This window comes from Podarcis liolepis (genome assembly GCF_965112155.1).
Source record: "Podarcis liolepis genome assembly, chromosome: 7".
In the NCBI taxonomy this organism is placed as follows: domain Eukaryota; kingdom Metazoa; phylum Chordata; class Lepidosauria; order Squamata; family Lacertidae; genus Podarcis; species Podarcis liolepis.
In genome coordinates, this window is record NC_139561.1 from 34095729 (window position 1) to 34120866 (window position 25138).

The window sequence follows — 25138 nt, forward strand, 5'->3', positions numbered from 1 at the left end:
TTATAATGTTTCTTCTGATTGATTTTGGCTGAGGGGTTTCCCCCCTGATTTTGGCTTCTTCAACTTCTGTGTGGCTTCTCCTCACACAGAAAAATGACACATATTTGCAAAATATGTCCATAGTGTTGCATATCCACCCCCAAGAATTCTCCCAAGACTGGGAAAGCAACAAATCACCCTCCCTACCATGTTGTGGCTACAATCTTGGGAACATACAGCTGGATAAGGCTAATGGCCCATCTAGTCTAGCATCCTGTTCTTACAGTGGCCTAGTAATGCCTCTATTGGGAAACCCATATGCAGGACCAGAGCACAAAAGTGCTCTCCCCCTGTGCAGTTTCCAGCAACTGGTATTCAGAAGCATTGCTGCCTCCAGCTGTGGAGGCAGAGCATAGTCATAATGGATAGTAGCCATCGACAGCCCTCTCCTCCATGAATTGGTCTAATCTTCAAAGCCATCCAAGTTGGTGGTCATCAGCTCTTTATTTCCCCCATCCTAAATCTTCCAACGTACAGTGGTGCCTTGGTTCTCAAACGCCTTGGTACTCAAATGCCTTGGTACTCAAGTGCCAAAAACTTGGAAGTAAGTGCTCCGGTTTTTGAACATTTTTTGGAAGCTTAAAGTCTGATGCAGCTGTCGGCTATTGTTTTCTGGGCACCTGCACCAATCAGAAGCTGCACCTTGGTTTTCGAACATTTTGGAAGTCAAACGGACTTCCAAAATGGATAAAGTTTGGTGTTTTTGTTTTTGCTATTTATTTTGTGTTTTTGAGGCTTTTCTGGTTAATTTGTTTTTGTGACTGTGTGGAACCCAGTTCAGCGACACTGATTGTGTGTCTGCGGAAATGGATAAAAGCCCCCCGTCCAAACAATGACTATCATCAATGCAGGTAAGAAAATAATAATAATTTTATTTTTTATCTTCTACAATACTATTTATTTTATAGTACAGTACATTGATTATTGCTTTCATTCCATGGATCAATGGTCCCGTGAGATAGTAAAACTCATGTTATATTGCTGTTTTAGGGATTTTTTTAAAAAAGTCTGGAATGGATTAATCCATTTTGCATTACTTTGTATGGGAAAGCACGCCTTGGTTTTGGAACGCTTTGGTTTTGGAACAGACTTCCAGAACAGATTAAGTTTGAGAACCAAGGTACCACTGTACTGTTTTCCTTGGATGTCTCAGGTTTTGATGTTATGAGAGAGGGAGAAAGCCTTTTCCAGCTAGGTTTTTCTAAACTGCTCTAAATCTATAGTGCAGTGTGGGAACCAGCCATTCTCCTGCTAGGAATGCCTTTGGGTGTATCACGTCCGGGTGATTGTCCTCGCAGGTGAACTGAATGCAGCCCACAACAATGTATATTCCACTTGTAGTGCATAATTCAGATAGGAGAGCCACACAATCATATATACTTTGCTGGACTAGCATGGTGAAAAAGAAAAACGCCTGCTGGAGAACGCTCCCCCCCTACCCCAACCGCTTTACAAAATTTAATTCCTTCCCTCAGTTGCTCCTGACCAGTAAAGTTGTGCTTCTTTTGTGTCAAAACTTAACGCCATGCTGGGGTCTCATGTTGAGACGAAAATTGGAAAATAAGTACACAGGTTTGTTCCATCCTGACATTTACCACCCCCACCCCCTTCACCTCATTCTCCTTGTGATATTCTAATCCCACTTTTTACATCCTCCCCCCCCCCCCCCACTCAGCCTTCACAACTTCACAGAAATCTCCTCGCTGAGATTACATCCTTATATAATGACCTTAAGATACGGCCAAGATTTGGAACACAAATTTATTTCCTTTTATTGCTTTGCAATATAAAGGGGAAGGAAATGTACCTCTTTTGAAGGGGCATTCCCGCCCACCCCACCCCATTCCCTCAGTTCTCCTCAGCAAGGAGCTGTTTCTTCTCTCTCTTATCTTTTGATTTCAACTACAGGTGCAAGTCCCATTGGGGGCCCCTGCTGGTGCTTTTGAGCACAATATTGGCGCTCAAAGACATTCCTCAAACCAATTAAAATGAATTAAATTAGTATCTGCAGGGGGAGTGAATTAAATAAAATGTACAATAATTCCATTCTCTCTCTCTTTCTTTCTTTCTTTCTTTCTTTCTTTCTTTTCTTCTAACACGAACATTCTGTGCCCTCCTAACATTTGAACAAACAGTAAGGAAGAAAACCCATCAGAAGGTGGGGTTAAAATAAGAAGGATTTCACACTTAATGTTTTTAACTTTACTTTGATATTCTGAAAGTAAACAGGATGTTTCTCTACCCATTTCTTGATCTTCCTTACCTTGGAGACCTGGGTTCAAATCCTCACTCAGCCATGAAGGCTACGTAGTGTACCATGGACCAGTCACTTTCTCTTAGCCTAATTTACTGCACTTTGTTGTTACAGGGATGAAATGAGGACGGGAAGAACCATGTTCACCAACCTGAGCTCCTTGGTCAAAAGGTATTGTATAGATGTCCTCTATGTTCTATAAATGGGACGTGGGTGGTGCTGTGGGTTAAACCACAGAGCCTAGGATTTGCCGATCAGAAGGTCGGCGGTTCGAATCCCCATGACAGGGTGAGCTCCCGTTGCTCGGTCCCTGATCCTGCCCACCTAGCAGTTTGAAAGCACGTCAAAGTGCAAGTAGATAAATAGGTACTGCTCTGGCGGGAAGGTAAACGGCGTCTCCGTGCGCTGCTCTGGTTCGCCAGAAGCGGCTTAGTTATGCTGGCCACATGACCCGGAAGCGAGATGAGTGCCGCAACCCCAGAGTCGGTCACGACTGGACCTAATGGTCAGGGGTCCCTTTACCTACTTTCTATAAATATATTCTCATTCTCTCTCTGCCTATCTTTCCCTCTCTCTCCCTCATCTATTCCCACCCCCTCCAAGAGTGCTCCACCCCACATAACAGATCAAAAGACACACGATTTGAATGGCAATGCTCATCAGCTTTGGGGGGCCCTGGCCCCCTCAAATATTTTATTGGGGACCCCAAAGAGACCTCAGCCCCTGGAGGTGACTCCTTTGCCCCACTCTCTCATAGTTCCCTGGGAAGAGGGATTGGTTGTTCAACCACTCTGGAAATTGCGGCTCTGGGTGGGGAATTGGGGTCTAACAACTCTCAGCAACCTCGTTAGCAAATAACAGCTTCCAGAATTCCTTGGGGGAAGCCGCAACTGTTTAAATTGGTGTCATGGTGCTTTAAATCCATGGTGGGAATGTGGTTAAGTTCTAGTCTCAGGCCACAGTGAGAGCAGGACTAGATGGGCCCATGTTGGCCTAGGATGGGAGTAGCCAGTGTGAGGTTTTCCAGATGTTTCTCATCTACAATTCCTGTACATCCTGGATCATTGATTGTGCTTACTGAGCCCGATGGGATTTGGAGTCCAGCAACCCTCGGAAGGCACCACACTGGCTATGCCCATCCTAGGCCAATGGTCCAACCACTATACCACACTGGACTCAGGCTGTACAGCTTTTACGATGCTATGCTGCCCTGGATGTGCCAATGGCCTTGGGGACATGATCTCTTTTATAAGGATGCATACTGAAGAAAATGCAGCATTTGTAAAGAGGGCAGAACTTTTCCACTAATACGTCAGAGCAGACCAGAGAAGTACAAAATGTTCCATTTTATTTGTTTTGTTTTAATTAGAATTCTTCACCCCATGGGCAGGTGGAAGAAGACAGACTCTACAGGAGCCTTTTTGTGTTGGCTTAAAATATGTTTTTGTGCAATCAGCATGCTAATTAATGAGCTCCTTCCTATTAAAAGGAACTCATTATACCGACAATTTGGGGATTGATTGATCCAAAGGCATGGAACAATTTTACAATTTAAAGAGTACTGCTGAATTACCTTTTTTGGGGGAGGGGTATAATATTGAAAATAAATATTAAGGTAATGTAATTACCAGCTGCCCCTATGTTGGATTTTCAGTTAACTAGATCTTTAATTAACAATGAAGAATTGTTGGTCAAACTGCTCTGAGCATTTTTAAGCAGACACACGTGATACGCCTTCTGTGATGCTATGTATGTTTTACACTTTGTTCTGCTCTTAGTAGGTTTGCTGTTTTCTTATCCAGAGATGCATTGCTCTTTCTGGGTCTTCATATAAGATGGAAACGAATGCATCATGGCCTTAGGAGACCCCCTGCTCCCCTCCCAGAGCTACATTTCTCAGAGTTCCCTGTGAAGAGGGATTTGTTAAACCACTCAGCAAATTGTAGCTCTGCTAGTGGAATAAGGGGGTCTGCTAACAACTCTCAGCATCCTTAACAAACTACAGCTCCCATGATTCTTCCCGGGTTTCTTCACACCATACCTGGGACTCGGCTACACAGCTGCAAATATAACGTTTTAAGTGTGTTTTAAATATATTATACAAATGTGACACTGGATGGCACTGACGAGCTAATGGCAAATTCCATGTATATTTTAAAATGTGGTGTGTTGTTTTTTTTAAAAAAAGCATTTGCACAGCATTTTTTAATATCTGTGTAGATTCAGCCATGTATGGTGAGAATGTTTGCTTTCTTAGGCCTCCTTCCCCATTGCTTTTGTGTTGTGCTTTTTTTATTAGAAGCTGAGGGACTGTCTTCTTATGGATCTTTGCAACCTACTTTGTAACTGCCTTCACCACATCCAGCTGCTGTAAACAAATAAATATTAAAATAACATACAGGGCAGGGTTCTTATCCCAATAAGACATCCCAGCATACACAGCAACTTCTTCAGGTCCATGTTGAAAGGACACCCAGAAGGAAGGAATTTGACTACCACTGCCCTAAGTCAGAATACATTTCTCTCTCCATTCCGCGGCCCAAAATCATTATTTCTTTCACTTTTACCAGCTATGGAAATATTTTCTAGCCTCCCTTTTTTTTCTAATGAAGACAAGTGTTTATTGCATTAATTTTGCTTCAATATATTGCCTCTGTTTCAAGCTGTGGAGACAACAGCTTCTGCAAATTATTGTTATTTTTGTTAGAGGTGGTTGATTTATTTTTAATTGCTTCTTCAGGTCTTGAGGCAGTTCGCCAGTGCACTCGGTTTAATTGCATTTATTATTTAAGGCTGTGGAGGAAAGCTGGTGCCTTATTTTTGCTTTTTGCTTTTTTTTTTTGCTAGTGAAGTTATGGGTGATTATGCTGATTTATGAACAGCAGAAAAGGTGTGTGTGTGTGTGTGTGTGTGTGTGTGTGTGTGTATGACCAAATAATGCACTTGTAAACTTCTGGTGTCTGTGGTCACAGAAGCAACTAATATAAAGAAAGAGTGTGGGTCTCGGCATCGGGGCAAGAGGTCTCCTTGTTCCCTGATGCCAGCTGGCTGCTCTCACTGCAGGCTATTGTGATGACTTGTGCTGACTTGATTAGTGCAAATTAAGCCCTTGTGGTTGTGCCTTGCTTGGCTCAACAAATGGACTTTTTGTCCTTAGTGGCTGGACAGCTCTCTTCATCCCATGGAATGCCATAACAGAATATATGAAGAGCTGTGCTGGATCAGACGAAAGAGCTATAGAGCTCAGCATCCTCTTCTTACAGGGCCTGAAGGAAGCCTTCTCACCACTTGTGATTCCTAGCAGCTGACAAAGAAATAAATAGAAGACAGAACAGAGCCATCATAGGTAAAGGTAAAGGTACCCCTGACCATTAGGTCCAGTCATGACCGACTCTGGGCTTGCGGCGCTCATCTCGCTCTATGGGCCGAGGGAGCCAGCGTTTGTCTGCAGACAGCTTCTGGGTCATGTGGCCAGCATGACTAAGCCGCTTCTGGCAAACCAGAGCAGCGCATGGAAACGCCGTTTACCTTCCCGCCGGAGCGGTACCTATTTATCTACTTGCACTTTGATGTGCTTTCGAACTGCTAGGTTGGCAGGAGCAGGGACCAAGCAACGGGAGCTCACCCCGTTGCAGGGATTCGAACCACCGACCTTCTGATCAGCAAGTCCTAGGCTCTGTGGTTTAACCCACAATGCCACCCGCGTCCCCTAGTAGCCATCTATATTCCATGGTGTTTTTTTTAATCCTCTTTTACCACCATCCAAGCTGATAGCCATCGCTACATATTGTGGGAGGGAATTCCACATTTTAACTACATATCGGCTGTGTGAAGAAGTACTTCCTTTTCCCCTGTCCTAAATCTTCCAACGTTCAGCTTCATTGCTTTGCCCTGGGCTCTAGCATTATAAAAGAGGGATACAAAACTCTCCATATCTTCTTTCTCCATGGCGTGGCTCCTTGGGGGAACTCTACTTTCTACATTGGGAGAAGTGTCCAGTTATTCATATGCTCCACTTCCAGCTCCTCAACCAGTTACTAATTCACTGAAGGACCTGTCCTCTTGTCCCATGACTGTTAAGTTTCTCAGGAGTTTTTGGTGAGGAATTTCACCAAAGCTTTTTAATTAAAAAAAATCTAAGTGTACAATATTGACTGGAACCACCTCTCTCTATATGCTTGTTGGTACCTTAAATAAGTCTGAAAAGTCAGTGAATATATTTTTTTAAATTATTATTATGTTTATATCCCACCTTCCTCCAGGGAGCTCAAAGTGATGTACATGTTTCCTCTTTCTGGAGGTAGGTTAGGCTGAGAGACAGTGACTGGCCCAAAGTGACCCATGAGCTTCATGGCTGAGTGGGGATTTGAACCCTGGTCTGCCAGTTCTTAGTCTGACACTCTAACCATTACACCACACTGGCAAAAGCCATGCTGGTTCTGCTTCAGCAAGACTTGTTCTTCTGCATGCGTCATAATTCTGTCTTTAACAATGTTTTCCATGAGTTTTCCCAGGAGTGATATTTAGTGAACAGTCCTGTCATTTCCCAGAGATTTCCCCTCTCTATCCCCTTTTAAATGTTTGTGTTATATTGGTTGCTTTCTAGTCCTCAATTATGGAGGCTGATCTTAGGGACAGGTTACTGTGTGTGTGTAAAAGAGAGAGAGACAGAGAGAGAGAGAGAGAGAGAGAGGAGAAGAAGAAGAAGGAGGAGGAGGAGGAGGAGGAGGAGGAGGAGGAGGAGGAGGAGGAGGAGAAGAAGAAGAAGAAGAAGAAGAAGAAGAAGAAGAAGAAGAAGAAGAAGAAGAAGAAGAAGAACTTAACTTTTTAGTTACTAAAGAACTGTTGACTGTTGGTTGGTTGCCATCTGGAGCCAGTGATTTGTCAATTTGTAATTTAGTTGACATGGCTAGAAACAACAGTTGAATGTTAAATTTGGAATAAGACAGAGCTAGATAGAGAACTATGAGTTTAGCTGCGGTAAGCCAAACCTGAAATACTGAGCAAGGAAGCAGGGTCAGACCATTGGCTCTAGTGAGGTGTCAGTTCCATCAGGCTGTTTCCTTCATCAACTGCTGCCTGGAAACAGGCTGCAGCGCAAGAAGAGGTCAGAGGTGGATTTCGGGGAATGTGACCAGTTCAGCTGCACTGGGTGCTGAGTCTCAGGGTGCTGCAGGGGATGCCACAATTATGCTTTAGAATGGAGCGTGAGAGGCAAGGGTGCCCGATGTGGGCATGGCACAGGGCTCCACCCAAATTGAGACCCCCAATGTCCACCGTTGGAGAGGTTGAAAGCAGGACCACTTTATTAGCTGTGATGAGAAACCATCTCTAAAGAGCGCCTCCTGTCCCTCAATTGTCAAGGGGGGGGGGAGATGAGGAGCACCCCCCTTTTCTTTTTTACATTTTGTGTCTTTTAGATTGTAAGTCTGCATGCAGGACTGCCTTGTTTTTATTGATCACCTGTAAGCCATTCTGAGATCCCTTTTGGATGAAGAAAGGGGTGGAAAAAAATGCTTTAAATAAGTGCGCTCATTGGGAATCAATGGTTGTGTTACTTGAAACCTGCTCTGCTCAAAAAAAACCAAAAACAAAAAAACAAGCAAACCTAATGCTAAGCCAAAATGGCTCCCCCGAGCTTGCCACCCTTTATTTATTCCCCTTTTTTTATTTAAAGAAACACCTATATCCTGCCTTTCATCATCAAGCAATCTCAGGGCAGGTGGCAGGTCACAGCAATAAAATACAGCACAGTATGACATCGATCAAAAACATTTGAACAGCGATGATTATACACCATATTGCCTTCCTCTTCTCAGTACAGGCCAGTGCCTTTAGGAGACTTCACCCCCAAAAGCCCAGAGAAAAGAAGACATTTTCATCTGGTACCAAAGAAATAAATGAGTGTCATTGCCAGCTGTATATCGGGGGGGGGGAGGTTGTTCCATCATAAGGGTGCCATCACCAATAAGGCCCCATCTTGGGTCCTGACTCCATGGACCTTACTTGACGGTAGTAATATTATTGATGGCAGAGCTGTAGGTGAACAAGATCTGGTGGGCACCAAGTTGGAGATGGAGGCACTAGATCAGTGGTTTCCAAACTTTTTGGTGTCATTGCCCCCTTGGTTCCATACACTCACCCCACTGCCCTCTATCCCACCCTAATGGAAGCATGATTCAGAACAGTGGCTTGCACAACCCACCAAGGAAGATCGTAACACAATGAGATTCAAAGCAGCAACTATTAATTGCATGTTTACTAAAAGTCCAATTGAAACTATTCAGTTGAATTAATTCAACAAAATTGATGAACTTGTTCCAGAGATTCCAACTTATCAAAGTCTGGTAGTCGTTTGGATCTCTTGCATCTGTCTGCCACCCCCTTGCCTGTTAGCACTCCACCCATTAATTCCACTGCCCCACCCAGGGGGTGGTGGTACAGCCCATCTTGATTACCACTACACTAGATGGACTCTGGTTGCCTGGAAGGGAGGGCGGAGGGAAGGAGAGAGACAGTCAGGCAGGCAGAGGAGACAGAGGGAGAGAGAAGGCGGACATAAAATAAGAAACGCCAGGCGTCCTTAAGAGAAAGTAACTCTGAACTTGCATTTTTCAGAGTGTGGGAAGATTCGAAAAAAGCATATTCCTTCCCCTCTCACTCTTCAATTGACATTCTTACAGCTGTCTTTGATGCTGCTTGGGGCGACTTTATTTAGCCTTTGGTGTCTGCCTGGTTGAACAATCTTTGAAGCTGCTTGAGGCAATTATTATCTTGCCTCTGGCTCTTGCATGGTTGGGCAGCTTTTGTGAGTGTTCTGATCACCCCCCCCCTCTAAATATGATGAGGTCTTGTGCGTCTCCTATTGTATCTTTTGTCCGTCCGGCCATTCTTGTGAAGGCTTGATAAGATCCGTAGCTGGGATCGGTGATATTTGTGCCATTTTAATGGTTTTCATTTCCTTCTCCTTTTAACTCACGCTCAAGTAACTTACTCTTCAAAAACACCTGCGTGGAAATGCTTTTTGAGCTCTTCCCTCTTTTGTAGGGGATCACTTGTCTTGATTGAATTCTTCGAGGTCTGGGCTGTGCCAGGGGAACTGCAAACACACCCACCTCTGCAAAAGGAGAGTGGCTGTGACTCCCCAGGTAGTAAAGAAATGGAGCAAGCAGTTCACATGGGTGGGGACTGAGGAATTCAAGGTGCTGCTGGACTAAAGATGGGTGAATCAGTTGATTTCCGATTCTCTCATTTTAGGAGCATAGAAAGAAGTCTTCTACTGAATCAGACCACTGGTTCATTTGCTCAGTACTGTCTACACTAATGTCAGTGTGCTGGAAGAAGCAAAGATCACCAGTGTCGAAGCAATGATTCTTCAACATCAACTTCATTGGACTGGTCATGTTGCTCGGATGCCTGATTATTGTCTTCCAAAGCAACCACTCTATTCCAAATTAAAAAATGGAAAGTGTAATGCTGGTGGTCAACAAAAGAGGTTTAAAGACTCACTCAATGCAAATCTAAAAAAATGTAGTATAAACACCAACAATTGGGGAACACTGGCCTGCGAGTTCTCCAATTGGAGAACAGCCTTTACCCAAGGTGTCATGGACTTTGAAGACACTCGAACTCAGGACGAAAGGGAGAAACGAACTAAGAGGAATACATGTTTGGCAAACCCTCACCATGGTCAACTTCTACCCGGAAACCTATGTCCCCATTGTGGAAGGAGGTATGGATCCAGAATTGGCCTCCACAGTCACCTAAGGACACACTGTTAAGACTGTGCTCATGGAAGACAATCTTATTCAGCTACGAGTGAATGCCAAAGAAGAAGACAAACAAGGAAAGTTCTCAGTCCTACATGGAGATGCCTGGGATTCAGTCTGGCACCTTCTACCCCTGAGCTACAATCAGCTAACAGTCAGTGATATGTTGCAGAACGCATCTACAGAAACCCCCCAGTCTGGAAGAGCCATTTAATCCAATGAAGGAGAAACAACTGCAAAGGGATGGGGGGAGGAGATGTTTCAGTTGTACATCCTTAGGCCGAGTTACAAGAGGACCTGAGAACTCACTCCTCTTCTCAGTACCTACTCCTCTTCCTTGCTTCCTTTGAGCATCAAATGCAGCCTGAACTACAAAGGGTTTCTCTCTCAATACACCAAAGTTATTTTAAGTGTTTCCCTCGGTGATCCCTGGAACTCACTTGGAGGAGTATGATATGAGAGCTGTTGATAAGCAAACTGCCTCTAGGTGCATACAGGGTACGTATCCTTTTTACCCGTAGCGTTTTATTTTTCTTATCACCAAATCCCCAAAACTTCGGTTTTAAACTCCAAAGGATTGAAAGTGCCGTTTGGAGGTTTGCTGGAGGCTGATGTTGGCTGGGAAGAATTCAGAGGAGTGATTCACATGTAATGACTTCCGAAATGGCTCCCACACCTGTGCCAGGAGATGTTATTTATTCCATTTTTATCCCAAACTTCCAGGACCTGCAGACTATCCATTTTGCATGCAAAAGTTCCCAGGTTCAGTCTCCAGGCAGGGCTGGGAGAGACCCCTGTGGCTGAAATCCTGGAGAGTAAAGTGTGTCATTTTAGGAGGTGAAACTTAATTTTTGCAAATTACAGTGGTACCTCGGGTTATAGATGCTTCAGGTTACAGATGCTTCAGGTTACAGACTCCGCTAACCCAGAAATATTACCTCAGGTTAAGAACTTTGCTTCAGGATGAGAACAGCAATCGTGCGGCGGCGGCGGGAGGCCCCATTAGCTAAAGTGGTACCTCAGGTTAAAAACAGTTTCAGGTTAAGAACGGACCTCCAGAACGAATTAAGTTCTTAACCAGAGGTACCACTGTACTTCAGTGAGAGGTCTTAGAAATATATATTTGGGTGTGAGGAATTCAAATCTGCTATTATTTTTGTGATCGAACAACATTCAGCTTGGTAAATCTATTTTTTTATTTTTAAAACACATAAACTGCTCCCGGAAAACCAAAGAATTTTAATTTTACCTTCTAAAAATGTCAGGCAAATTAAAACAGTCCTAATTCTCTTGAAGTGGATGACACCCATATCATTTTTGTTTGTTTGTTTTAAATCAGTATCAGAGGCGGAGAACATTTTATAGGTCAAAGGCCACATTCCCTTCTGGTGGACCTTCTGAAGTCCATGTGGTTGGTGGAGCCAGAAACAAAGATGGGTGGCACAAGTGTAAATTATATCTCTGTTCAGTATTGTTGTTATTATTTATTCATTAAATTTATTAGCCACTTTTTCTCCCCAGCAACTCAAAGCGACATAGTTGTGTTTTTTTTTTAAAAAAAAGACAAGCACATACAAATATTAAAACCATCAAAAGGAACATTGAAACATGCCACCCGTGCAACAAAACAAAAACAAGACAAAGTTAAAAGCCAAAGGTCCATTTAATGTGGGAAGAGGCGGTCCTTGAGGTACTGTCAACTTTTTTTTCTAGAGAAAGAGGTGCCGGCATCGCTGCAGACGCATTACAACATCGCTGCCCCACAGCCTCCAACACAAAGCCATGAGCGGCACATAGCCCATAGGCTCCAAAACAAAGATTTGGAGGCCATGCTGCTATACAGCAGTGGGTGCACTACAAAGAGGTGCTGGAATGCACCAAAGAGGGGGCAGAACTCAGTTCCGATGAGTTCTGGCTGAAAAAAAGCCCTACCTTGTTGCTACACACCCACACCCACCCACTCACCCACACCACCTCCATCCACTATCCAGGGAAGCAAGAGACAAGGTCAGCCTTCAAGGACACATTCCAGCCAGGCAAAAACGTTCAGGGTGTTAAAGCGGGGCAAGGGAGGGATGTGGCCTGAGGACAGAGGTTGTGGCCTGGAAAGCATTCCAAGGGCCAGGTAGGGAGGCCTTGAGGGCCGCCTTTGCCCCTTCTCTTGGGGTTCCCCATATGACACTCCTCCAACACACATTCCCAGGTCTGTGCCCATCTTACACAATCAGGATTCTGTGTGACATAATGCGCTGTTATGGCACGCGGCTTCGAAACGCCTGGTCCTCTTGACATGATTTAATTGTCTGGCTCAATTAACCTTTCCAGACTCCCACCCCCACAAATTATATTTGGAAGGATGAAAGCTGACAGAAGCAACAACTGGGAGAGGGGTGGGAGGACGTGCAGCGCGGTTGCCGGTGCCAAAGTCATTATCGCAAACGTATCACAACTAATTCATAACACTTCGCTTTGATACCTTTCGCGTTGTTTGTATTCATGCAAATTAGCTTTTCACTTGCTTTCGGTGACAGCTGCTTTAAGCAGTTTGAACTTTTCTAATGCTAACACTCCATTAAAAAGGCACAACAATCATTTTTGAAGTTGGATCTCCGGGCTCAGGTAGATAGGAGACCACGGTTCCAATTTGTAAAGAACTTCATTGATGCATGCCTTCTTTTCCCCTGGCTTCCTGTCAGCGATTCAGCTTTATCTCTTTTCACCAGCTTAGAACTTTTCCTTTTCCTTTTTAAAAGAAACAAACTGTTTGGCAAAGCTTAACCTTTGCAGAACTGTCTTGAAAGACCCAGCCCAAAATGTGGCAACTTAGTTTTGCAAGGAGTACGTTCTTAATCTATTATTTGATTTATATCAGGACTGGGGAGTGTTGGGAAACACTGCTTTCTGAAACCCCTTATGGAGAGCCGCTTCTACTCAGTGCACACCTGTGTTGTGAAACCTGTGAACTACCAGATTTTGCAGGACTACATCTCCAGCTAGGGCCAATGGTGGCTGGAGCCCAACAACGGATGGCGGGCCGCAGATTCACCAATCCTGATTCAGAGCATATTGCATCAGATGTTGATTGGCTGTGTCCTGATTGTGACATCATGCCTACGTGATGCTGATTGACTGAGGGTTGCCTGTGTGATTAACTCAGGAAGAAGATGCATAATGGAAGAGGGGTTTGGTGGCAGCAAACCACAGTGGTGCTGAAACAGCAGCATCAGATTGTTGTTGTTGTTGTTTAGTCATTTAGTCATGTCCGACTCTTCGTGACCCCATGGACCAGGGCACGCCAGGCACTCCTGTCTTCCACTGCCTCCCGCAGTTTGGTCAAACTCATGTTTGTAGCTTCGAGAACACTGTCCAACCATCTCATCCTCTGTCGTCCCCTTCTCCTTGTGCCCTCCATCTTTCCCAACATCAGGGTCTTTTCCAGGGAGTCTTCTCTTCTCATGAGGTGGCCAAAGTATTGGAGCCTCAGCTTCAGGATCTGTCCTTCCAGTGAGCACTCAGGGCTCAAAACTGGTCAAAACTCTCCACTATGACCTGTCCATCTTGGGTACCCTGCTCGGCAAAGTTCATAGCTTCTCTGAGTTATTCAAGCCCCTTCACCACGGCAAGGCTGTGATCCATGAAGGGGGCAGCATCAGATAGGGGAAATGATAAGAGAACAGAATGGAAAAAGTGATGCACTTTTCCCAATAGAGGAATTTACATTTTTAATTAACTCTAGATTCCTCCTGAAGAAGGAATTCCGGTTCTGAAACTACAGGAGACATTAGCAGTTGACAATTTTTAGAACTGGTTTCTCTCTCCTTTTTTTGGGGGGGGGGGGAGCTGGAAGCTGGAAAGAAGCTCAAAGCAACCGTTTTCTAGCTCAGAATCTACTCCTCACTGCAGCATACACTCCAACATTTCTCTGATGAAAATAGGGGTTGGCCTATTCCAGACTCTCCAGCATTTCTCCGATGAAAATACAGATGGGTTTGATATGGCCACATTCACACCATACATTTAGAAGACTAGGATACCACTTTCAGCAGTCGCGGCTTTCCCCAAGGAATCCTGGAAACTGTAGTTTGTTAAGTGTGCTGACTGTTGCTTGGAGACCCCTCTTCCTCCTCACAGAGCTACAGTTCCCAGAGTAGTTTAACAATAAATTCCCTGGAAGAGTTCCCTGTAATTCTGAGAACTGTAGCTCTGTGGGGGGAAGAGCTAACAACTTTCAGCACCCCTTAACAAACTGCAGCTCCCAGGAGTCATTGTGGGAAGCCACGACTGTTCAAAGTGGCATCATAATACTTTAACTGCACGGTGTGACTGTGGCCTCTCTCCATGCACAGAGTGCAACAGGATACTCTGTGCCCCTGGGAGGTCCTCTTGACAAATCTATACGCTTTCCCTCCACATACACGCCACCCATCATAAATGTGGGCCTTTTATTAGTCACTATATAAACGCCAGGTCTCTTTGTTCCAGGTCTATGTTGGAGCTGGTAACAGGTGCAACGATAAAAATGAAATACACAAAAGAAGATCAGCAGTACAGCAAGTATCTTTATCCCCAGACTGTCCCATAAAACCCGCATCCCGAGCGGCCTGGGTCCAACTGCAAGGCTGTTTCCAGCGCCGCTCAACTAAAAGGCTCCAGCTTTTAGGAGTACAAATCATCAGTTATCCAAGCTTATATTTGACAAATTAAATTGCTCGGAATTAAAAAAAGCTGTAGATCAATACGATTTGAATGATCAATTAATCATTCCCTTTAATTAAAACCAGCAAATCCCAGTGCATTTCATTTACATTTTATTACACTATTTCTAAGCGGCAGCTTTTAGGCAACGATATCGATTGGAGCCATACTCTCCGTACCTGGGGATCAAGTAATTTATTAATCAGCAGCACACACCTCGCTATAGGATATATTGTTTAATTATCATAGGCCGCTGCTCAGCGATGCCTTAGACTGTGAATTAACTAAGATATCAATGCCTCACAATCCTAGTATGTGCTAATTGTTGATGGCAGCAAATGCAATTCTCAAAGATGAAATCTGGGGAAAATCTGGGGGACAATCAGGCAGAGGGTGGAGTCTGGCTTGTTTTTAGGGTTGGTATCCAATCACAACAGGTCCCATCAGTGGAAGGGTTTCAGTTTGCAGAATGGGTCCTTGCCCCCCTCCTACCCCACGTCTGCTCCACACCCTCCCCAAATCTGCTCTGGAGCATCTAGGGAACCCCTAGAACAGGTTCAGGGGGTACGCAGCAGAAGAGGAGGAATGAAGTCCTATCGCACAAGTGAAATTCAAAGTACTCTGGGAAGGGGAATTGATTGTTAAACCAATCTGGGAATCACAGTTTTGGGAGTTCAAGAGGGGTCTCATAACAATTCTTTTTTAAAAAATAATTTTATTTATAATTTTCATTTATAACAAATAATCATTCAACAACAAAACAAACAATTCTCACATATCAAACCTTGACTTCCCTCCCCGCTTTCAGAGAGTCCATGAATTTACCCTTTTTCTTTCTTCTGAATATCCCAATTAACTCTATTTATTCTTTTCCTCATCTATTTCATATATATTTTAGAAACTGAAAGTTTTTAACAATAATCCTGCTAATTTCTTAATGTGTATACAATTCGTTTGTAAATATTCAATAAAGGATTTCCATTTCTTAATAAAAGGTTTGTTGTCTTGATTACTTATTATTCCAGTAAGTTTCGCCATTTCTGCATAATCCATCCATTTCCATAGCCATTCTTCTTTCGTCGGGACTTCTTTTTCTTTCCATTTTTGGGCGAATGTCATTCTTGCGGCAGTAGTTGAGGCAGGGTAACTCTGGTCCCATAATTCCCAAAAGAAAAGCTTCTGTTTCTTTTGTTTGTTTGTTTACAAAGGGTCTCCTAACAATTCTTAGCATCTTTACCAAATTACATCTGCTAGAACTCTTTGAAGAGCTATGACTATTTAAAGCGATATCATAGTGTTTTAAGCATATGGCATGAATGTTACCACCATGTCCTTGACTACAACACCAGTTCAAATCCCGCTTTACAATTTCCTGAGTTCCTTGTGAGGAAGTATTGATTATTAAACCATTCTGGGGATTGTGAGGGGAATAGGGGACCAGAATTCTTTGGGCAAAGTTCTGACTGTTTACAGTGGTATCATAATGTCTTAAAAGTATGGTGTGAACATGGCCACAATGTGGTAAATGTGTTTTTGGCTATGACACCAGTGAGGCTTGAACCCTTGAGGTCCTTGAACCAGTCACCCTCTCTCTCCTGGCCAAACCAGAGGCGCTGTCACAAGCTCCTTAAAGAAAGGGCAGGATAACAATGTAAGGAAATAAAAAAAAATATATAGGGCAGTCCCTACAGCACTAAGTGGGATGGAATTTCACTCTCCTTGTTCCCCCATGGAACAGTTGTTTGGAGGCATGGGAAGTAGCCAGTCGACTGCTGCATTCATGTAGTCGTACCGGGGCTAGAGATTTTATTTTCAATGATAACTGCAGCAGAAGCATTTGTGCGCCCTGCTAATCTTCAGCGATGAGAATGAATTTCTCGGGGATTGTTTGACCTCTAACGGGATCCAAAAAGAACATGAGGAATACAGGAAAAAAACTGAGGTGGGGGTGGGAGAGAATCAGACGATGGCGACAAGCAGAACTAATATGTTGTAAAAGAGAGCGCTGTTGAACATGGTGTACAATGCATGATTTACAACTATTTTTCTTATGATAAATTGGAAAATTATCACTGACCTTTTCCTTTACTTGAAAGTGGCATCTTAAGAGCTAGAGAGGTAGTAGGAGGGAGATAAGTAAGGGATTTTTTAAATGATTGTTTTGGGGAAAAGAGTGTGCCTGGAGGAAATAAAAATGTTATATTAAACAGGGGAGATTTATTACTTTGTTAGGATAAAGTTGTTTGAGGTCTTAAAATACAGTTGAACCAACTGCAATGGAAACATTCAAGTATCTGGACAACTAGTTTTCCATATCATTACAGGTTTGACTGATAAAATAGCTATGCTGGAATACCAAGCAAGAAGTATACCAAGACTCTGTACTCCTATGTGATTGCCTTAGTGAAGGAAATTCATTGCACCCTCAGATGCATTTCTGCACGCCCATCACTGGTGAGCACTTGCTCCAGTGAAGTATCCCCTTTGGCCTTGCTGCTTTGCATGACTGTGATACACAACACCAAGTGAGAGCTGGACCATAAAGAAGGCTGATCGCCGAAGAATTAATGCTTTTGAACTATGGTGCTGGAGGAGACTCCTGAGAGTCTCATGGACTACAAGAAGATCAACCCTATCCATTCTGAAGGAAATCAGCCCCGAGAGCTCACTGGAAGGACAGATTGTGAAGCTGAGGCTCCAATACTTTGGCCACCTCATGAGAAGAGAAGACTCCCTGGAAAAGACCCTGGTGTTGGGAAAGATAGAGGGCAGAAGGAGAAGGGGACGACAGAGGACAAGATGGTTGGACAGTGTTCTCGAAGGTACCAGCATGAGTTTGACCAAACTGCGGGAGACAGTGGAAGACAGGAGTGCCTGGCGTGCTCTGGTCCATGGGGTCACAAAGAGTCGGACACAACTAAACAACAACAATATTAAATACACACATAGTATTAATTCAGCCCTTGCAATTGTAAGCGACACACCCTTTCCCTCTTGGTATGTTTTATTACCGACTCAGGAAATTACATGGCTGCATCCTATACTGGACTTTGAAAGTCAGACGAGGACCTGGGAGTCAGATGAGGACCTGGGAGAGGCGAGGGTTGAAATTCCTCTGCAACTGGCCAAGAAGCTCATTGGGTGTGACCTTGTGCCCATCACTCAGCTTCTCAGCCTAGCCTACCTCAGAGGGTTGTTGTGGCGATTAAACATGCTACCTTGAGCCCATTGGAGGGAACAAGCAGTATATAAACAAACTTCCTTATAGGCAATTGTGACAATTCACCCTTAAAAAACACCACCACCAATTTCATTTCATTTCCCCCTGTTAATATTATTAATCATTTTATTATCATTATCATTGCTATTTATGAAATGTTGTTTTTATTAAAATTCAGTAAAAAGTATTTAGAGAGAGAAGAAACACCCCGCCCCCTTCGGCTAGGGTCGCCTGCGCAGGCGCAGCTCAAACTTCTTAACCCATCCTCTATCATGCACGCAATGACGAAGGCGGCGACGAAGACTCCCAACTCCTCTACGACCACGCCCCTTGGCCTTTTCGTCACCGCTCCAGCCACGCCTCTCCGTTCGCCCTCTTTCTCTCCGGATAGGAGAGGGAGGGGTAAGTTCCTCCAACGCGCCTGCGCCGTTCCTTCTACCGGCGTCTGCCGTCATCGCGTGTGCGCGTCGCACAGCCTTAACGTCGGATGCGAAGGTGACCGGCCGGAGGGGGAAGAGAGAGGAGAAGTTGACTCCGACGTCGCCATGTTGTCCGTGGCCGCCCGCTCCGGCCCGTTGGCCCCTTACCTCTCGGCCGCCGCCCACGCCGTCCCGGGCCCGCTGAAGCCCTTGGCGGCCGGGTTGGCTCCGGCGGCCTCGAAGCTGCCGCTGGACCCGAAGCGGCCTCTGCTCTGCCGGGAGTCGCTGCAAGGCCAGGCCGCCCGTGGGGGGCTCGTCGCCACCGCCAGCCTCAATGGTGCGGGCGGGGAAGGAGGGCGGGGGGGCGGTCGGCGCTGCTTGAGCACGGCGGGGTGTGGGGTCGCTTCGCTTTCTCTCTGCCTCCCCTCCGTCCCTCTCCCGCTTCATTTACCGAGGTTTCCAGGGTGGCTCAGAGGCAGGACTGGAAGGCGTTTTCTGTGTCCCCTTTGGGCTTCATGAAGTCTAGGGAAGGTGACAGCAAAACGCCCGTCGTGCATCATAGTAGTGGGCATGCAGTGTCGGGTAGAGGGCTGCCCCACTTCATTGAGTTATTGATTACATTTATATCCCACTTCCCCCCGCCCAGGAGATCAATGGGGTGTATGTGGTTCTCTTCCTTCCACGTTTTATCCCCAGCACAATCTTGTGAGGTAGGCTAGGCTGAGAGGTGGTGACTGGCTCAAGGTCACCCCGCAAATTCCATTTGCTGAGGGGGGAATTTGAACCCTTCTTGCCCTGGTCCTAGTCCAATGCTTTAACCCAGACTTTCTCAACCTTGGGCTCCCATGTGTTGTTGGACTACAATTCCCGTTTTCCCCCCCTAGTAGGTCCAGTGGTCAGAGATGATGTGAGTTGTAGTGCAGCGACATCTGGGGACCCAAGGTTGAGAAGGCTGCTCTAACCACTGCACCACTCTGGCTCTCTCACACCTTTAGGCTGAAGGGTGCTCACTTGATTCAGATGCAGCAGTGTACAAAACAGTTTCCCCGCACACAATTCAGGCTTCTCCTGGCTTTCTATACTAAGGGAGAACCTCCTGAATGGAATGGTGCTGTGTCTGAACTGTGCCACCTCAAACTTCATATGCAAAACTAATATGGCAGGGATTGGCCAGATCGCCTTCCTGACAAAGTTGTTGCTGTGCAGTCATTAAGAGTAGCAGCCCCCTAAACCTGGTGCTATCCAAATGTTTTTTGGACTACCATCCTTTGCTTGATAGTCATGCTAGTGGGGGTTGTGGGTCAAAATATCTTCTAAATGGCACCAGTTTGGCTTAGAGTGTTGGACTACGACTGGGGAGGCCCAGGTTCATATCTTCACACACCTGTCAAGTTCGCTTGGTGACATTGGACAAGTCAACGTAAGCTGCGTTACTGGGTTCCTCTGGTTTGGTGTTGTCTATATTTGGCTGTCAGCTGTTCTCTAGAGTTTCTGTCTCTCAATCTAACCTACTTTGCAGGGTTGTTGTGAGGAAGAAATGGGTTGCTATGGGGGAAAGTTGAGATATCTGTAATAAAAAGTGTGAGTTTTCTTTACGCAGGGATTTATTATTTGCTTCATTGGGGCTGTCATGCTGAAGATGGAGGCTTACATGATTGAATGTTCCTTTGTACAGAACAGAAGTCCCTGCATGAAGGCTTGGTAGTAGCTTTCTACCTTGGTTTCCTGTTTGTGGGGAATATTCTTACGTGGAGTATTATTTTCTGGCTTGTACTACTCCAAGACTGCATAATGGAGCTTGCATGATTGACTATCCCCACCCTGGCAAAAAGACACAACCAAACCCTCTACCAAAACCTTAGGTATTAGTAAGAAATCAATATGGGGAAGGGACATTGTTAGGTGTAGAGCATTTGCTGTGCATGCAGAGGTTCAGTCTTCGGCTACTACCACTGAGTAAGATAGATCAAAAGTCTGACAGTACAAGTGTTTTCTTTGGAAGGAGTATTAAATCACACAAGTTTTTACCTGCAGCCTCAGAGGTGCAGTCCAGAGAAAGATTTACCGTATTAAGAATTATTTCTAAAATGGGAGTTGGAAGGGGTTAGACTTGTATAGTGTAAGGATCGTATCTGTGTTTATCTGTGGCCCCAGCATAATGCTCGGCACCCCACAGGTTCCCTGTTAGCTGGTTCTTCACCACATATCACCAGGGGATAGAGTCTTTTTGTTCTCACTGTTGCAGGATCACTAAGTTCAGCCCTTTGCTTTTCACTCCTAGAGAAACTAACCTTTCACTTGCATAATATGAAGTAAAAGCTATACTTGGGGATGCTGTTCGTATATAGGCTGAATTTGTTCCTTTTCCCAAATTGAAAATTGGGGGGGGGGGGAATGTTGGAGGTTGACGTTTTGTATAGAAGAGCCCTGTTGGATCAGAGAGCATCATTTCTAGTCCAGTATCCTCTTTGCAACACTCTCCAGCCAGTAGTGCTTGAAGAAACGGTACACACACTGCCCCAGTTGTTTGTTTCCAACTGGTAGTTTTCTAGTTTATTGTTTTATGTATTTAAGATGTTTATTTTAGTTATTTAAAATATTTTAATTATCTAACTTATTCGTTGATTAAAATATTTATATACCACTTTCATTTAAAAAGTCAAAGCACTTTACAAGAGTAATACATATGTACAATAAAAGCATGTAGATACTTAAAATCAGATTATCAATTATTGCAGAAAGATGTTTTCTTAATTGACTACATAATCTTGGCAGGAAAGAAAAGCTTTCAGCAGATGTTTAAAGGTTAAAACAGAAGGTGGCTGCTGAATTTCTTTTCAAGGGACTGGGCTGATGACACTAAAGGTTTGGTTTCATGTGTGTGTCAGATGAGCCTTACCAATTGTCTTTCACTTGAAATCACAAGGTGGTGTTTAGTAAAATTACAGTACAAAATGAAGCAGCAGCCAATGGGTCAGTGGAGACCTATTAAATGTGATCAACTGATACCTATTAGCCAGCAAATAATGTAAGTTCTAGTTTATAAAAGGGCAGGTGCTAAGTTGTGGGACTGCTTGGAAGTCGTGGCACAGTTATATAAAAAAATCTGATACAGTATTTTCAGCATAGACCTAGTTTGGATTATTTGCTACAAGGTTAAAATGTAAATATCCCGTGTATTATGGGCCAAGTATAAAGCGGAGGATAATATGCTACTAGAGGGAATTGCAGAAATGGTTTAAACTTTCTTTAAAAAATTGTGTTGCTTCATTAGCTTTTTATTGGATGCAAATAGTCTTCTGTTTAACTTTAGACCTTGAAATTAAGTGTGTATTAGCTTGTCCTGAAAATCTTAACACAACCTTCATTTAATTTCTAAGGAAGCAGTCTTGAAAAAAAAAATCTTATTATAAAGAGATGCTCTTATCCCTTCATTAGTTCAAGCTTGTTGCAAACACTTATTGCAATCTCTGCACAATGTCCCAAGAGATCCTAATTACCTTGAGCTTGATTCCTGAATCCCTTAGTGTTATTGCCCTTAAGTAAAAAACTAAAACTTGCACTTGCATTCTTACGAAGTCGCATTTTTATGAAGTGCCCTCATTTCTTAAAAAATAAACAACTTAATGAAGGTGCATGGTATTGAGCTGTTGTGTCTTAAAACAGTTACATATACTCTAGTAAAAATAATTTTCCAAATACTCCTTTGGATTTGACAGAGTTATCATGCTAAGTGAACTTCGTTGATTTCCCCCCTCCCCATCAAATATTTTAGCTTAACTAATTCCTTCAATTGGAAAAAGTTGATAATATTTTCATAAGCGACATAAAATCACCTATCCAGTTTGGTTTACCAAATATGTCAAGCATACAAAATTGAATTTGAGTCAGTTTGCATTGGAAGCTTTCTTATTCAAAGTTTTCCAAAAAAAACCCTAATATTAATGCATCTAAAAGAGATACTAATCCTACTCTAAACTTTAGATGTAATTTCATAGGCTACAGTGTAGCTAATGATGCCAGCGTAAGTTCACTTGTTTGCTTGGCTAAATGTAAATCAAGGTACTTTGGTTTAACTGGTTTGTAGATTAGGCCATAGAATCCCCCATAAAATGTACAGAAATCTTCTAAACTTGTCCATTAAAAGCGCCTTTTAAAATTTAGTCAAGTTCTAGGGTTGCCATATTTTGAAGAGCAAAAAAGAGAACACATTTGCTGACTTCTACTATTAGCGATGAATCGTTATGACGACACTCATTTTACATACTCGTGAAAAAGAGGACATATAGCAACCCTATAAAGGGCTACTGGAGTGGGTTTAACAAAACACTTTGGAATAGCAGGGATTTCTTTACAGCATACAGGACACACCAGATTTCTCCCCCTTACTCCAATATAATCATATTTGTGTTCTTTTCTGGTATTTACTATCATTTGATGACAATTTATAGGCTTCCCAGCCAGGAGATAATAGATTTTCATGTATAATTGCAGGAAGAAATAAATGGAATGCCTGCACCTCCATAAGGTGATTTAGTTCTTGTATGGAACTTGTATGAAAATCAATAGTTAAATGTTCATGATAGTTAGTGTAGTACCAAAAATATAAATTTTATGGAGTCAATCCATTACCAGTATAATGTCCTGTAATTTTTAAAAAATCAGTAATTGGTTTTCTCCATTCTTTTGCAGCTCCTGCTAGCATTCGTTACGTCCACAATGATGTCGCTGTGCCTGACTTCTCTGACTACCGTCGTCATGATGTAACAGATGCTGCAAAATCATCCCAAGAGAGCAGTGAATCCAGGAAAGTCTTCTCCTACTTTATGACAGCAACAACCTGTGTGGCGACAGCATATGCTGCTAAGAATGCTGTCACTCAGTTCGTCAGCAGCATGAGTGCTTCTGCTGATGTGTTGGCATTGTCGAAGATTGAGATCAAGCTCTCCGATATTCCTGAAGGCAAGAATATGACTTTCAAGTGGAGAGGGAAGCCTCTCTTTGTGCGTCACAGAACCGCAAAAGAGATTGAGCAAGAAGCTGCAGTATCTTTGACTGATTTAAGAGACCCCCAGCATGATTTAGACCGAGTAAAGAAACCTGAATGGATCATCCTGATCGGTGTTTGCACCCATCTTGGCTGCGTACCCATTTCAAATGCTGGGGAATTTGGTGGCTATTACTGCCCCTGCCATGGGTCGCATTACGATGCGTCTGGCAGAATCCGCAAAGGTCCAGCTCCATTAAATCTCGAGGTTCCCTACTATGAATTCCCTTCGGAAGATTTAGTTATTGTGGGTTAAATTTCTGGATGCCTGGCTCTTTATTTCCTGTATGTATGCAGAGGAAGGAGGCTGGTGTTCATGTAATGTATTTAAAATTAAAAAAAAGTTGAGTGGAAAGTATGGCTAACTGTCCCAAGTCACTGTTCAGATCTGATTTTTTGTGTACTTGGTCACTTTTAATAAAGGATTAAAGTGCTTTCCCATAACGATGTGTAGCTTGTCTATAATTAGTAAAGCAATTGAATGTTTTCTAAGAGAAAATCAATACTTCTTAATAAAAAATAGTAACCTTTTTGGATGAAAAGCTATGAACCAGACAACTGAGGTTTGGATGGGCCAGTTTGCACAGGAGTTTTTGCTTTATGTGTGAGCAGGCCCAGCCATCCTTGGACTCATACTGAGAATCTCATGAGATCTCATAGCTTGTTGGGTTGTTGTTGTTTTAAAGCTATAGCAGAAATAAGCTTCTATTGCCTTCCATCATTGTGTGCCCCTGGTGGAGGTTGCACTTGCACTAGCTGCTATATGATGACAAATACAATTTATTGACCTTGTCCTCTGACATCTTTAGCCTCCTGGATGCATTTGGAGAGCTTAGGCCCCTCACCTTGACTGAAGAAATAAGAGAGTCCAACCATCTTCTGTTGTTATCAAATAAACAGCTAGGCCTTTCTCAGTCACTTTCCCATGGTAAGAAGATAATGGACTCTGATTGATATGCCACTCATGGGTGATTATGGGACACACTGGGCTCCCATTATTGCAGTACTGTCTCTAGTTCCTGTAGATCTAATTGGCCATGCTGACTGGGGCAGATGGGAGTTGGAAGACGAGCAATTGATTGAGAGCTACAGGACTCCCATCCCTGGTTGTAGATAGAGATCAGTGATCAGATACTCTTCTACATTTATGTTGGAGAAATAGAGTGAAAAGTTGTGGAGTAACATCTGGTCAATACATCACTAAGTTTCAAAATATACCATGCAGCTTGAAAGCTAGCCAAACATGAGTGGTGGTGGTGGTGGTATTATTATTCATTAAAAAAATTATGACAGCCCTTTGGATTGTGATCATACTTTCTAGATTAGTGTGTTAATGAAGCAGCCAAATCTGAAAGTAAATCTGGTCTTTGTCCAGGAACCTTTGAATTAAAATGAGGCAGCAGTTTCTGAGCACAGAAATGCCTTATCCTGCAAATATATATTTTATTTTGTTAGAGAATTGTTCCTTCTCGTTTGAAGACTCACTGATTGATTCCCTCCCCACTGCACCCCACCAGGAAATAGAGATGTAACAACCACAACCCTTTTGCTTCAAGCACTGAACTTCTTACACGACATTAAAGGCATTTAGTCTGACACATGAAAGTAAAAGTTTGCATTTGTTTTTTCAGCTTTATTCCAGCTTACAAATGATGTATATGGTCAGCAAAGCGGTCAGTCAGAATACTAGGATAC

General features: G+C 43.5%; 1 protein-coding gene across 1 annotated transcript; it reads left to right on the forward strand.

The window, feature by feature from the left end:
• Nucleotides 1-18413: 18413 nt before the first annotated feature.
• UQCRFS1 (ubiquinol-cytochrome c reductase, Rieske iron-sulfur polypeptide 1) lies at nt 18414-23887 on the forward strand. The gene is made up of 2 exons (XM_083513760.1): nt 18414-18733; nt 23089-23887. Exons 1-2 carry the CDS (start codon nt 18523-18525, stop codon nt 23697-23699), a joined length of 822 nt encoding a protein of 273 aa, XP_083369886.1. The 5' UTR covers nt 18414-18522; the 3' UTR covers nt 23700-23887.
• Nucleotides 23888-25138: the final 1251 nt, after the last annotated feature.

What these genes read in the sequence shown, in the direction of transcription:
- UQCRFS1 (XM_083513760.1), top strand. Translation starts at nt 18,523, where the DNA reads ATGTTGTCCGTGGCCGCCCGCTCCGGCCCGTTGGCCCCTTACCTCTCG. An exon ending in CGCCACCGCCAGCCTCAATG is followed by an intron (nt 18,734 to 23,088) that starts GTGCGGGCGGGG and finishes ATTCTTTTGCAG; the next exon opens with CTCCTGCTAGCATTCGTTAC.